Source organism: Ranitomeya variabilis, chromosome 3 (assembly GCF_051348905.1).
Source record: "Ranitomeya variabilis isolate aRanVar5 chromosome 3, aRanVar5.hap1, whole genome shotgun sequence".
Taxonomy (NCBI): domain Eukaryota; kingdom Metazoa; phylum Chordata; class Amphibia; order Anura; family Dendrobatidae; genus Ranitomeya; species Ranitomeya variabilis.
The window spans coordinates 516926934-516940283 of NC_135234.1; the positions used below are offsets into that span (position 1 = coordinate 516926934).

General features: G+C 41.1%; 1 protein-coding gene across 4 annotated transcripts in view; it reads right to left on the reverse strand.

Annotated features, from left to right (window-relative positions):
- Positions 1-1407: 1407 nt before the first annotated feature.
- The window catches only part of SLC9D1 (solute carrier family 9 member D1), a 46418-nt gene continuing 34475 nt past the window's right edge, over positions 1408-13350 (reverse strand). For 2 of the 4 annotated variants that reach the window (XM_077296944.1, XM_077296943.1), the window contains 5 exons: positions 12445-12640; positions 11748-11898; positions 10295-10374; positions 8452-8601; positions 3386-3641 (listed from right to left, as the gene is read on the reverse strand). In XM_077296944.1, the coding sequence (XP_077153059.1) occupies positions 3528-3641; positions 8452-8601; positions 10295-10374; positions 11748-11898; positions 12445-12640 (691 nt within the window). In that variant the 3' untranslated portion in view covers positions 3386-3527. Of the gene's footprint in view, positions 3642-8451; positions 8602-10289; positions 10375-11747; positions 11899-12444; positions 12641-13350 lie in introns of those variants that run through there. The other 2 variants (XM_077296942.1, XM_077296946.1) reach the window with 2 other exon arrangements.

Consider the following 13350-nt stretch of genomic DNA (forward strand, 5'->3'; position numbering starts at 1 on the left):
CCACAGTAAAGGGAAAGGTTAAGGATTCAGAAACTGGGGGAGTAAGACAAGTAAGAGATGGTGCGTTTTACAACATTCTTCTGATACTTGGTTTGTCTCCTCCACAATAAAATTTAGTACATATAATAGAAAATAAAAACAGCACATGGATGATCAACGGCAATAAACACACATTTAGCAGCTCATCTGCAGACACCTCGTATCCAGTCTATGTAGTCAAGAAACTGTTCACATTCTCTTTATTTCACCTTCAATTAATACAGCCATGTACATTATCCCTGATAGCATTAGTGTCCATTCATTTAAAAGGGTATTCCCATGATAGCAAGTGATGGCATGACAAATGCCATGACTGATTACCGTAGTTAAGGTCTGACTGCCAGGACTCCCACAGACACTGCTCCTCCACAGACTTTAAATGATTATTCCCATCTATAATGTGATGGTACATCGTAAAATTAAGATTAGTGGGAGTCTGACTTCTTGGACACCCCTTCAATTCCTGGCAGATATGGGATCTTTGCTGTACATGGTATAACCAATAGGAAATTTGGCCCCTCCATTTCTCGCAGTCTATGAGGTCTCTGAGGTCAGACTTTTACTGATAAGAAGTTTAAGACATATGACAACATTTTAGGATGGGAATAACCCTTAAGTCGAGTAAATACCTAGCAAACTTAGGTCACTGGTGAAAATTCATGGACGATTCATAGTAAGAGTGAGATCTGTGGGAAACCTAGGCAGCAGAAGAAAAAACGTGCAAAGTTCCTTTACAACAAGAACAAAAACTTGGTCCTATACTTGTCCCCAATTCTCTAGAATATGATTCCTTTTATTAATTGTAAGAGCTTTAATGTTGTGTTATAGCATTTGGTCTCTGTGAAACTGGAATGAGTTAACAGTCAGTACCAAAAAATAGTACCAGCGACACAATTGGTACCATTACCGATATGTGCAACAAGAGCAGTGCACTGCCTAACCGGAAATACAAAAATAACATTATCTCAATTAAAAAAAAAAAAAAAAAAAAAAAAAAAAGAAATTAGTCCACAACTTGGGATACCTTTTCCAAAAGTTATTAAAATTAACTTTTACAAGATGACCAGCTTCGCTCTCTCATTGGGAACACTTTGTCTTGCCACACACACATAAGATTACGGGAATGTGCACACGGTGTTGTAGACAAGTTATCTTCAAAAATGCTTGAAAATCTGCTAAAATAACTTTACCTGTTCATTTCTATTGGAAAAGGATTTGCTCTTCACATGTATTTTTCCACTTCAGGTTTTGAAAACGCTTGGTGGGAGAAATTGTCACTTCTTTGAAGCGTCACCTGGGGAAATTGGCTACAATCTACACACTGTCCAAGTTAAAAGGTTGCAAAAAAGCCTCAGGAAAAAAAAAATCCAATACAATTACATTTAATGGAAATTCTTCAAAGAAGGAGCATTTCCTGAAGATGTTTTCATTAGAAAGTTCATTTTCAACCTTCTTAAAAAAACAAAAACCTATGTGCACATATCCAAAAGGGTTTTTCAAGATTAGATAAACATGACCGCTATCTTTTAATAACCACAACACACAAGTCAATGAGTTGGGTCATTGGATGTAATAGGGCTGGGTTGCAGTACCATACATGACCTGTGGACAGGTGTGGAGCCATTGTAGTAGATTAATGTTTTTTCTAATGTATGGGTCTGCTCCTGACATGGTGAATTTTAATAAGACTATTCTTTGTACCCCTGGGAGATGAATGCGGACATAGCATCCATGGTATAACAAAATGTGAACAACTTGGCTCCACTTAAAACCTGTAATTACAAAGGAAGTTATAGACAGTCAGTATAGTATGACCAAACCAAGCACAGGAGCTGTGTGCACCCCAAAGAGAAGAGTCACACGGTTGTATACTTCGGATGAGGATCGCAATACAATGCTCGGTCGGGCCACGTCTCTCCCGACCCGAGCGTGACAGCTGCATAGAGATACATGCTGTCACGCTCAGGTCGGGAGAGCTGATGACCAGTCCAAGCATTGACCACAGCAGTCCTTCAGTACAATGGTCCTGCCAAACTGGTGCAGCATATGCCCACTTCAAAATGACAGTATGACCCAAGAGTAGGATACTCAAGATTAAACTGGACTACAGGAGTTTGATAAAAGCTGATCACAAGGAGTCTCGCTGCCGATATGCCTGCCAAGGATCCATTGTATTCTGTACGTGAACCTAGCTAAAAAGTTTTAACTTTTTGCAGCACCACCACAGGAAAAAATTAGGCATTACACATTTCTTCCCAAAAGTCAATGGTTTGTCGGTATAAGGTGCGTAATCATTGGGTTCCCTAGTGTAATTCATGCTCTTTGTAGCCACTGTCTGCTTTAGCTAAGGAAAGAGTCAGACGGCCGTATAACTCGGACAGGGATCACAACGCAATGCTTGGACTGGCCAGAGGCTCTCTCGACCAGAGCGTGATGGCTGCATAGAAATACATGCTGTGACACTCAGATCGGAAGAGCCGCCGGCCAGTCCAAGCATTGCGTTGTGATCCCCGTCCACGTTATACGGCAGTCTGACTGTTCCCCAACAGTCCTGATCCTGTTGATGCAGTATGAAATAAGGTTATCAAAACTAAAAAACTTCATTTACCTGAAATCATATGTGGAGTTTCAAGTTTTGACTGAAAGTTTTACATTTTTCCAACAAGTGTCCCTGAAGACGGCTGCGGGAGGGAAATCGCTGTCGTGTAATTGTTTACAACAAAATATATGACCCAGAACAAATGAACGTTTCATTTCTTTTCTAGTCTCTGGTACTTTGTGTAAAAGGTTTTAAGAAAACACATTCCATACCTGCAATTATTTACGAAGTGTGCTCAAATACCTGGAATATGTTGTACCGTGATGAAATAATTTTATGTCTGCAGTGAAGGATGTCTTTATGTCCCAACCTTTTTACGTAAAAAAAAAATACAAAATACAGTCGGGAATTAACCCAGTGTACAAGTGTCCTTCATAAAAATATTCCCAAGATACAGTAGAACCTGCTAATGTGCATGTCTAAGGTTTTTGCAAAGAACTGAGAATCAAAAGGTGTCTTACCGGTGCTTTGGCCATGAGGAACGCTCACGGAGGGCGCCATGACACATGACTTGCTGCATACCTCTCCTATAAGCTATTTCATCATATAGATGTGTCACCTACTTGCACCTTGACACAACAGTCCTAGTAAACCGCACAAAATAGTGCAATAAAAATACTTTGAGATGATGCTCAAAAAAAAAAAAAATGGATATACATTAAAAAGGCACATAGAGGAGAAATATTCAAGGTTATCTCCAGGAAGTTGTTGTAAAGATTAGGTGTGATGGACCATGACCAAGATTAAAAAGAATGAGGATTCCAGTAATAGCAAAGCATGACCCATAACCAGCTTTACCTTCTACAAGTGTCCTTGTAGCAAAGGGCTACATAGTGTTCTGTGACATAGATGGTAGAAAACCGTGCCGGTGTCCATATTCCGGAGGGGATCATGTGCTCAGTCGTTTGTCTGGTCTTGGAACACATTTGGTAATAGCTACTCTCCACAGGGCAGGGGCTAGGAGAAGGCTTAGTGTCGTCACACTCAGGATAAGGAGGTAGACCTGTAGGCACATGAAAGTTTGTTCAAATAAGCACCAAAATTGGTGTAAAACACGTACTCCACTTTTTGGTGTCATTTAGAAAATAATTGTAAAGCATTTTGCCCACTAAACCTTCACCATGGCTGTTCATTTCAGAGTTCAAGCGGCTTGAAGTGACATTTGTATTTTGCCAATTTAATTTGTACAACCTTAATCTATCAACAGAAATGGGGTCAACAGAAAATGCACACAGTGATAATTTGCTGCAGCTTTTCTGTGTGGAATTGTAAGGACAGTCCACAGCATAATACAGTACCAGTTGCGTAAAAAATTTTAACAAACGTCATCTGGATCTGGGCCACCAAACTCAAATATACAGAGGGACAAGATAAAAGGCTTGGACAAATATTTATTAAAAATGTCTACAATTCAGGAAGTTTATTCTTATCAAATTTAACAATTAACCTTTTCATATGGAAAAAAAAAAAAATTAAAAGAGTTGTCCCACAAACAAAGTACATTTTAACTAAGAATTCTTAGCATTTTGGAGTAATATGGAAGAGAAATTAAGAGCATATGGTCCAATGGCCTAATTTAAATAAGTAATAAAGGATTAAAAAAAAAAACCTTGAGTAATGCAAATAATAACGTATGATAACAAAACTTCCTCCAAACACAGTAAGATACTCCCACAGTGAATTTCTCCACACACATAGTATGATGACCTTACTGTAACCCCCCCTCAACCAACCCGGCCAAATATGGTGACCCCATCACAGTATGATTTCTTAACTGTAATCCCCACACAGTATAATGGACCCACGAAGTCCTTCATAAAGTATAATGGGCTTTACATAGTCCTCTATACAGTATAATGGGCCCTGCATTGCCTTCCACACAATATAATGGCCCTACATAGTTCTCCATACAGTAAAATGGGCCCTGCATTGCCTTCCATAAAGTATAATAGCCTCACATAGTGCTCCATACAGTATAATGGCCCTACATAGTGCTTCATACAGTAAACATAATGGCCAAATCTGGGGTCGCATGCCAAATGTACTCACTGTGCGGGGCAGATTTGGCTCTCGGGCCAGAGTTTAATATGTGTTATCTAGAGGTTTTATGCGGTGTAGATCTTAAAATCGTCCACATGTGAATTTTGTGTGTAGAGTTCAATGCGAATTTCACCCTTATCAATGCAAAAGGGTGAAATCTATGACACAATTTGTAGCAAAATCCACTTCCAAACTTTGCCCTGGATTTTTTTTTATGTGATGTAAAAATCTGCAAAGCATACATTTAGGCTGTGTGCACACGTTCCGGATTTTTCGATTTTTTTTGCTATAAAAACGCAATAAAACTGCGAAAAAAACCGCTCACATTAAGCATCCTATTAAAAGAATGCAATCCGCATTTTGTATGCACATGCTGCATTTTTTTCCTGAGCGGAAATGCATTCTGGAAAAAACGCAGCATGTTGTTCATTAATTTGCGGAATCACGAGGATTCAGCACACATAGGAATGCATTGATCCGCTTACCTCCCGCATGGGGCTATGCCCACAATGCGGGAAGTAAGCAGATCATGTGCGGATGGTACCCAGGGTGGAGGAGAGGAGCCTCTCCTCCAGGCCCTGGGAACCATATAATTGTTAAAAAAAATAAAAATAAAATAAAAAAATCATGATATACTCACCTTCTGATGGCCCCCGGAGTCCTCCCGCCTCTCAGCGGTGCACGCGGCGGCTTCCGTTCCCAGGGATGCTGTGTGTGAAGGACCTGGGATGACGTCGCGGTCACGTGACCATGACGTCATCCCAGGTGTTTCGCACACAGCATCCCTGGGAACGAGAGCCGCCGCGTGCACCGCTGAGGAGATTGGGGGCCGTCGGAAGGTGAGAATAACCATTTTTTAAAATTATTTTTAATATTAGATCTTTTTACTATTGATGCTACATAGGCAGCATCAATAGTAAAAAGTTGGTCACACTTGTCAAACACGATGTTTGACAAGTGTGACCAACCTGTCAATCAGTTTTCCAAGCGATGCTACAGATCGCTTGGAAAACGCTAGTGTTTAGCGGGAATACGCATGCCAATTCCGCATGCGATATACCCGCGGCAGGAGTTGTGGAATTGCCGCAGAAATTTCCGCGGCAATTCTGCAACGTGTGAACTTAGCCTTAGGCTAGTTTCACATGTCCATCATTCATGGTCCAGGTACAGACCACCATTATCCAAAATATCTGCCTCAGCTCCTGCCCCAAACTAAACTGCCTTATCGGCATATAAGAGGCTGTGTTAAATTTTGGTCAAGAGATCCTAGGACGGTCTGAAACGTGAATGTCGGACGCGTACAAAAGACATTACCCTAATGCCTCTTTCACACAGTAGTACCTTGATCTGTATTTTGCTTCAGTATCTGTAAGCCAAAACCAGGAGTGAGTTTGGAAAATGGACGAGTAGGTTTCACTTCGGGTTTCAGTTAACAAATATTGATGCAGCGTACGTCAAGTGTGAAAGTTGAAATTTGATGATAATATTCCATTAGGGAATTGCCAGAATACCGTATATACTTGAGTATAAGCCGACCCCCCTAATTTTGCCACAAAAAACTGGGAAAACTTATTGACTCGAGTATAAGCCTAGGGTGGAAAATGCAGCAGCTACCGGTGAATTTCAAAAATAAAAATAGATGCTCCATACCGTTCATTATGGCCCCATAGCTGTGCCATATAGTGCTCTGCACCATTCATTATTGCCCCACAGCTGTACCATAGAACGCTGTGCCATATAGTGCTCTGCATAGTTCATTATTGCCCCATAGCTGTGCCATATAGTGCTCTGCACCGTTCATTATTGCCCCATAGCTGTGCCATATAGTGCTCTGCACCGTTCATTATTGCCCCATAGCTGTGCCATATAGTGCTCTGCACCGTTCATTATTGCCCCATAGCTGTGCCATATAGTGCTCTGCACCGTTCATTATTGCCCCATAGCTGTGCCATATAGTTCTCTGCACCGTTCAGAATTGCCCCATAGATGTGCCATAGAAAGCTGTGCTGCTGCTGCAATAAAAATAATAAACCACATACTCACCCCTCTTGCTTGCAGCTCCTCAGTGTCCCGTCCCGGCGTCTCTCCGCACTGACTGATCAGGCAGAGGGCGGCGCGCACACTATATGCGTCATCGCGCCCTCTGACCTGCACAGTCAGTGCGGAGAGAGAGACACCGGGAAGACTGAGCGGCGCCCGGCGTGTGGAACGCGGACAGGTGAATATGCGATACTTACCTGCTCCCGGTGTCCCGCTCCTTCCCCCGGACAGCTGGTCTTCGGTGCCGCAGCCTCTTCCTCTGTCAGCGGTCACCGTTACCGCTGATTAGAGAAATGAATAGGCGGCTCCGCCCCTATGGGATCCACTCCTATAGGGGCGGAGCCGCCTATTCATTTCTCTAATCAGCGGTCCCACGTGACCGCTGACAGAGGAAGAGCTGCGGCACCCGGAGACTGTGGGACGGGCAGGGGGAGCGCCAGGAGCCCGGGAAGCAGGTGAGTATGCCTAAGCGCCCTCTCCCCCTCACCCGCCGACCGTGACTCGAGTATAAGCCGAGAGGGGCACTTTCAGCCCAAAAATTTGGGCTGAAAATCTCAGCTTATACTCGAGTATATACGGTATATTATATAAATAAATGGTGGCTCTAAGGTCACTTTACTTAGCAAACATTTTAACAAACAGCCATTGATTGCTGTCTCCACTGGAAGCCATATATGCTACACTTGCCGAATAATTAATGGGGCAAGAACGTGGCTCACAATAGTCTTTGCAAGTGTGTGTATATGCGACTTTATAAATGCAGGTCATGGAGAACATTTGGAATGTATACAATTGCACTACCTTCACATGTAAAAGAGCACACTTTGATCACTTCAGGTCCCAAGTTAAAATAAATGCCATGGATACCCATTTCCCGCAGCAGTGCCGTTTCATAGATGTGTCCATACCATAGTCCTGGTGGGTAACATGACATGGTTGTGTCACCGCACTGATTGTTTCATGAGCGTGGATGTCAGATCTGATGGAATATTGATGAGCCAATGACGATCACCCACTACTGACTGGCTGCAGCAGTCCCGTGACCCACCAAGACTAGTGGTTCTAACATCACTGGAAAGGTGCAGTTTTGGGAAGAGCATAACAATTTAGTTATTTTAAACAGGACCCTGGAGTGATTAAGCTGTGGTTTTCAGCAGTGGACAACCTCATTAATGGGAAACCAACAATTGTGATCTTACAATGCAATAGGTTGGCTTTAAGACATTCGACAGATGTCCCCTTGGTGCGAATCCCATGCCCTCATACCCAGCAGTAGGCATAAACACAGTGGGGAAGATTTATTAATCAAAATGCGTAAACACTGGTGCACATGCCATATTTTTATCAGATGCTGTTGACATTTTGCAGTTCATTTGCCAAGGGGCATGGTTCTGAAGAAAATGGAGCACATTAACATGTGGCACATTGTACCAACATTTGCATAAAAAAAAACAAAAAAAAAAAAAAACACTGATCGAATGTAATCCAGCTAAGAGATGGTATCAAGTTAGACAAAAGTGTCTCAGTGTGCGCTAAATGTATCATCCAGAGTGAGACACTGCGATCAACTGGGTGAATCTAGGATAATTCAGTATTGATAGATCTGCCCCACAGTATATATTTTCCATGTATTGCTCCTTTAGGTGACAAACTTCACATGTGTGTTGTGCGTGTGTGTTCCGTTAATGCAAACGTTTACGGACTTTGCTGGTGGATACATATTGCAGACTCACCTCTCGTGAAATGATCCCCGACCTGCGGGCTCTGCTGCCTAACACGAATGAGAACTCACTGACTTGGGCCAGCCCCGCTGACACGATCCACTTAATGTACTGACTGCTTTTCGGCAGAATCAATGACAGAACAAGCACTGCTAAGAGAAACTAAAGAAAAAACACGTGTCACATTACACATAGATGGGACTTCAATATACACAAAACTCTTGTGTACATTACAAGCTAAGTACGAGCCATATGATCCGTCTGCACAGGGACACCATGAGTTGGGGGCCAGGATGGAGGCGGACATACACCTCAGATAGATTTGGCAGATCCCAGGGAAATAGTCTGGTTTGTCCACATTTTATCAAACATGTATGGAGGCCTTTACTGGGTCACCTCAGCGGGGACCAGTAGTTGTTACGGTTAGGTCACCAGTCCCTTATCTTCTTCCTTAATATGCCCGGCGGTTCACTGTACAACTGGCACGAACACCATCACTTTCTGACTCTGGAAAGAGTAAACTTATACCTTGGAAAAGATGCCATTTTTCATCCTACATTATTGATCGGCATAGTGTTGGTATAAGGAATGTGGCTAAGGCACCTACGGTAATTAGTTTGGCTCGTGCTTTGATCAATTTGTCATGTGAATTCTCCGCTACATATTTAAACATTACTGGTCATCATCTATGAAGTACAGTCCAGGTAGCATGTCAGGCGTCACTCTCCAGTATATAATTTTATCTATAGGCAATATTTTAACTCTACATTATAAGTAGATAATATTTCAAACTATCGAATGCAAACAACTACTTACCATGGGATGTCAGGGTGCCAGCCTGCCCCAATACGGAAGTTTAGAGATGAAAACAGTGTAACCAATCAATCATGCCACCTCTGTGTATGCGTACATGTACCCTACTGTGAGCAGGAACTACTGCCTTAGGATATGTGCACACAACGGCTTTCTCAGACAGGTGAACCCGCTGAGCTTTTCAAGAGGAAGACTTCAGGAAACCCTGATGTATTTTTCCTTGAAGCAGCTTCATGTTCTTTTTTATTTTTCGTTGTATTCTGTGTGTTTCTCTGTCATTTTTGACAGTCGGCGTTTTTTTTTTTTTTTTTACTCCAATAATAAAGAAATGGCAGCATTTCAAAAACACTCAAACAAGATGTCTGTGTCAAGGAAAAAAAGAAATCTGACTACTCAGTTACGTATCTTACATAGAAACCACACTTGTAGGCCATTGTACTGAATTGCTTCCATGGCTTGTAATGACACTAATAGCAGCTACCTGCTGAATAAACCGTATTTTGTATTTTTCAGACAAAAAAAAAACAAAAAAAACAAAAAACACACTTTTTATCACTTTTTTTGTAAAAAAAATGTTAGCGTCCGGAGGCAGCTTCTTGAGATGGAGGAGAACACTGCACCGCGTCCTTCCCAATCACAGATCAGTGCTCCTTCTCCTCCTGCCCCACACTCATCTATGTGATGGGTGCAGAGCAGAAGAGGAAGTTCACCAAGACCTGAACGGAAATTGCACGAGCTGAGCAACTGAAGGACCTTCCTCCCAATTAATTCAAGGATCTTTCAGGTCATGTGACTGATAATTTGACCTGAAAGGTCCTTGAGCTAATTGTGTGAAAGGTCCTTCAGCTGCTCAGCTCGTGCAGCCTCCATTCAGGTCCCGATCAGAAACTGGGGTAATGCATTCTGATAATGATAATGACCTCTCTACTTTACACCACCAGAGAAGTTTTAAATTAAAAGGAAAAATGTTTTCCCTATCTTCTGCTGTCTAAACCTAGGGTGCGTCTTATAGTTTTCTTGCTCAACAAAGGGTACACCTTACCTTCATTATCACCAGTGTCAATGTCAAGGATAGAAGAATTGTTAGCTCGTAAATTACAAATGTTGGAAATACATGAAGTCCTGAAACCAAAAAACAAAAATATATTATGGGTCACTTATACCATTAAAATTAAATTTACAATTTTAGGGTAAATAATGTTCCTGAGAACCAGTGTATACAGTGATAAAACCACCATCTCTCCTGATCCAGGGACAGAAATAATAACCTCCAAACTAGATCGGTCACTTGTTCATAAAATACCATCTGTGTATTAAAGAGAAGTTTGTGTGCCCATTCTAAGGGCTTATGGCAACCGTAGTAACTGACTGTAGGATCCATATGCTCCATTGTATTGAATGGGAGTCATTACACCAAATGGCGAAGGTCCAGCCATTCATCCCTAGATCAAAGGACGACTCCTTTCATTTTTTTCCAATTGTTTAATCCCATTAACTTCTTCCCAAAGCAAATTTTCATTCTTGCCTTTTTATTTTTTTTTTACTGCCCTTCTTCGAAGAGTCACAGCCTTTAATTTCCCAGTTCTACATATGGAGATGCGGCAGCTGAAAAATTGCAAATCTGTTTTTATATATTTAATTATTTTTAAGTCTCGTTAGGTCTCCTTTGAACCTGCGATCATTTGACAGATTATTCTATAGACTGCAATACCTCAGTATTAAAGTATTTACAGAAAATTATGTTCTCCTATGAAGCCTGCAGGCTGGACTTCATAGGAGAACCCACATGGGGGCATTCAGCAGACCGTGACAATCCGTTGGCGTCCCGTGATCGCAATGATGGGGAGGGTGAGAGATGGTAGGTGATGCACACATGCATTAATTTCAATGCCGTTGTCAGGGACTCAATGGCATTTAAATGGTTAAACTTTGCTGCTGTTACAGCCAGATAGCAGTGAAGCACAGCCAAGGTCTGGCAGACCATACATGTGGACCCAGTGTCGGTCGACATTAAAGACAATTGTATTTCCTTTTAATTCTTTTTCTAATGCCAACATATTCTGGAATGCTGTACAAAGGTTGGCATCATACACATCAGGCCTTGTCCCCAAACTATTTTCCTTAATTTTACACATACTAGGGCCAATTTCATAGGAAATCAGTTTAACCCATACGTACTCGTTTAGGCATATTTATTTCATGTATCCGCGGGTGATGACTCATTTTGTATTTTACACGCTTCCATTTTATTATGACAATTTCTCTTACATATGCTCCAAATCTATTCCTAAGACCTGGTTATAAAGAATTGGCACACAATTTTCCATACTCTGAACAAAACTTTCCGACTGCTAAAAAAATTAAGAGTGAAATCTTCTGGAGCAAAGAAAGACTAGCAAGAAATTCATAATGATTTAAGAACAGCTTTTGTCACAAAGCAAAGTACTTAATATTCGGGCCTAATTAACTGCGGCCTCCTTTTTGGCAACACTTACCTATAGAAGCAAAGAAAATTATCGCTAAGAAATCTCGTATGGGCTCGATGCACAACATAATTTCCTCGGTGACCATGTGTCCTTGGGAAGAAATGAGCGCGCCGGCTAGGAAACAACCCAATTCCATGGACACATCCAGCAGTTCCGTTAGCTGCCAGGAAGGAAAAGGAGCACTAATTAAATCTGCCAAATTAACCGTTTAAAGCCTTCTTTTGGACAGGTCATAAATATCAAAGGATATTACCGATCTGGCGCCTATGATATCTTTTATTGAAATGCACAGCATAGAATTATAGATTCAAAGTAAACTTTATAGAGTCCGAAAAACGGACTTCAGGACAGATTCATAAGTTTTATAGTGAAAAGATGTCAGAAAAGTTTTAGCTTTTTAGCATGTACATAGAAAATGATCGGACCACAGAAATGTATTCAGCAGCAGCTGGAAGAAGTGTAAAGTAGCATGCGCACGTGCCTCGCTCTACTACGTTAATGGATGTCACAACGTGGGAAGCATGAACACAGAATATCCATCACCAATACATTCCGACATATGAAGACGTATTCATCACACTCAAACAAAGACACCATTATACCACATATACATGAGCATTCTAGACGGATGACCAGGCTGCCAATGCTCACATACCGATCACAATGTTATCAAGCTACCAAAACACGGAAGAAACTCAATAATTACCGTGAGCATAAGAAAAACGAACGCAGAGATTCCCATGACTAGAATTTCTTTATTTCCTTTGCTTTCGTGATGTAGTTTTCGATAATAAGGCCCGATGAGATAGGTCTTCATAATAAGACAGATGAGAAAAACCGCAACCAAAGAAAAGACGATCTGTCCAATCAGCGCTAGAATCCGGAAAACCTCCAAGACGGCACTAGAGGGAAAGAAGACATACATTTATCTACACACATATAAAAAAAAAAAAAAATCAGGTGAATCCATAAACCTTGAAAAAGAAAAATATTAGGCTAAAGTTTACAGTAACAGAATCTGAAGAAAGTGAGAGAATGTAAAAACATCCACACAACTAATGTTTAGTGTGAACCCTGCCAAAAATAGATTTTATTTCTACATTTGCAACAAAAAAAAATTGTAAAAAAGTTAAAACAGAAATGTACGTATATGTACAGTACATCCAAACGGCACCAGAAAATATTACCATTTTTCAAGCACAAAAAACATTGCACGATTTTCATTCCCACCATCATGTACCTAAGGATCTTCAGCAGTCCTATAGAGAATGAATGGAGAGAAGTGCATGTTGAAGCTCCAATCCATTTAGACTGTGAACCCTGTTATTTTTATGAACAATGGGGGTCCCAGTTATTAGATCTCCAGTGATCATTAAGTTATCTCCTATCCTTTCAATAGGGGATAATGTAAATGGATTTGTCAGTAGGGTCAACTCATTTATATGTCAAACAGGTCATGTAGGTCGTAAAAACTAGAATAAAATGATACCTTAATATCTACAATTTGATGTCTTAATCCCGAGAAATCCACTTTAGTTTCATATAAATGAACTCTTCAGATTTATGGGCTGGAGACAGAACTCCCCCTGAGAATCTGCCTCCAGAGATTATT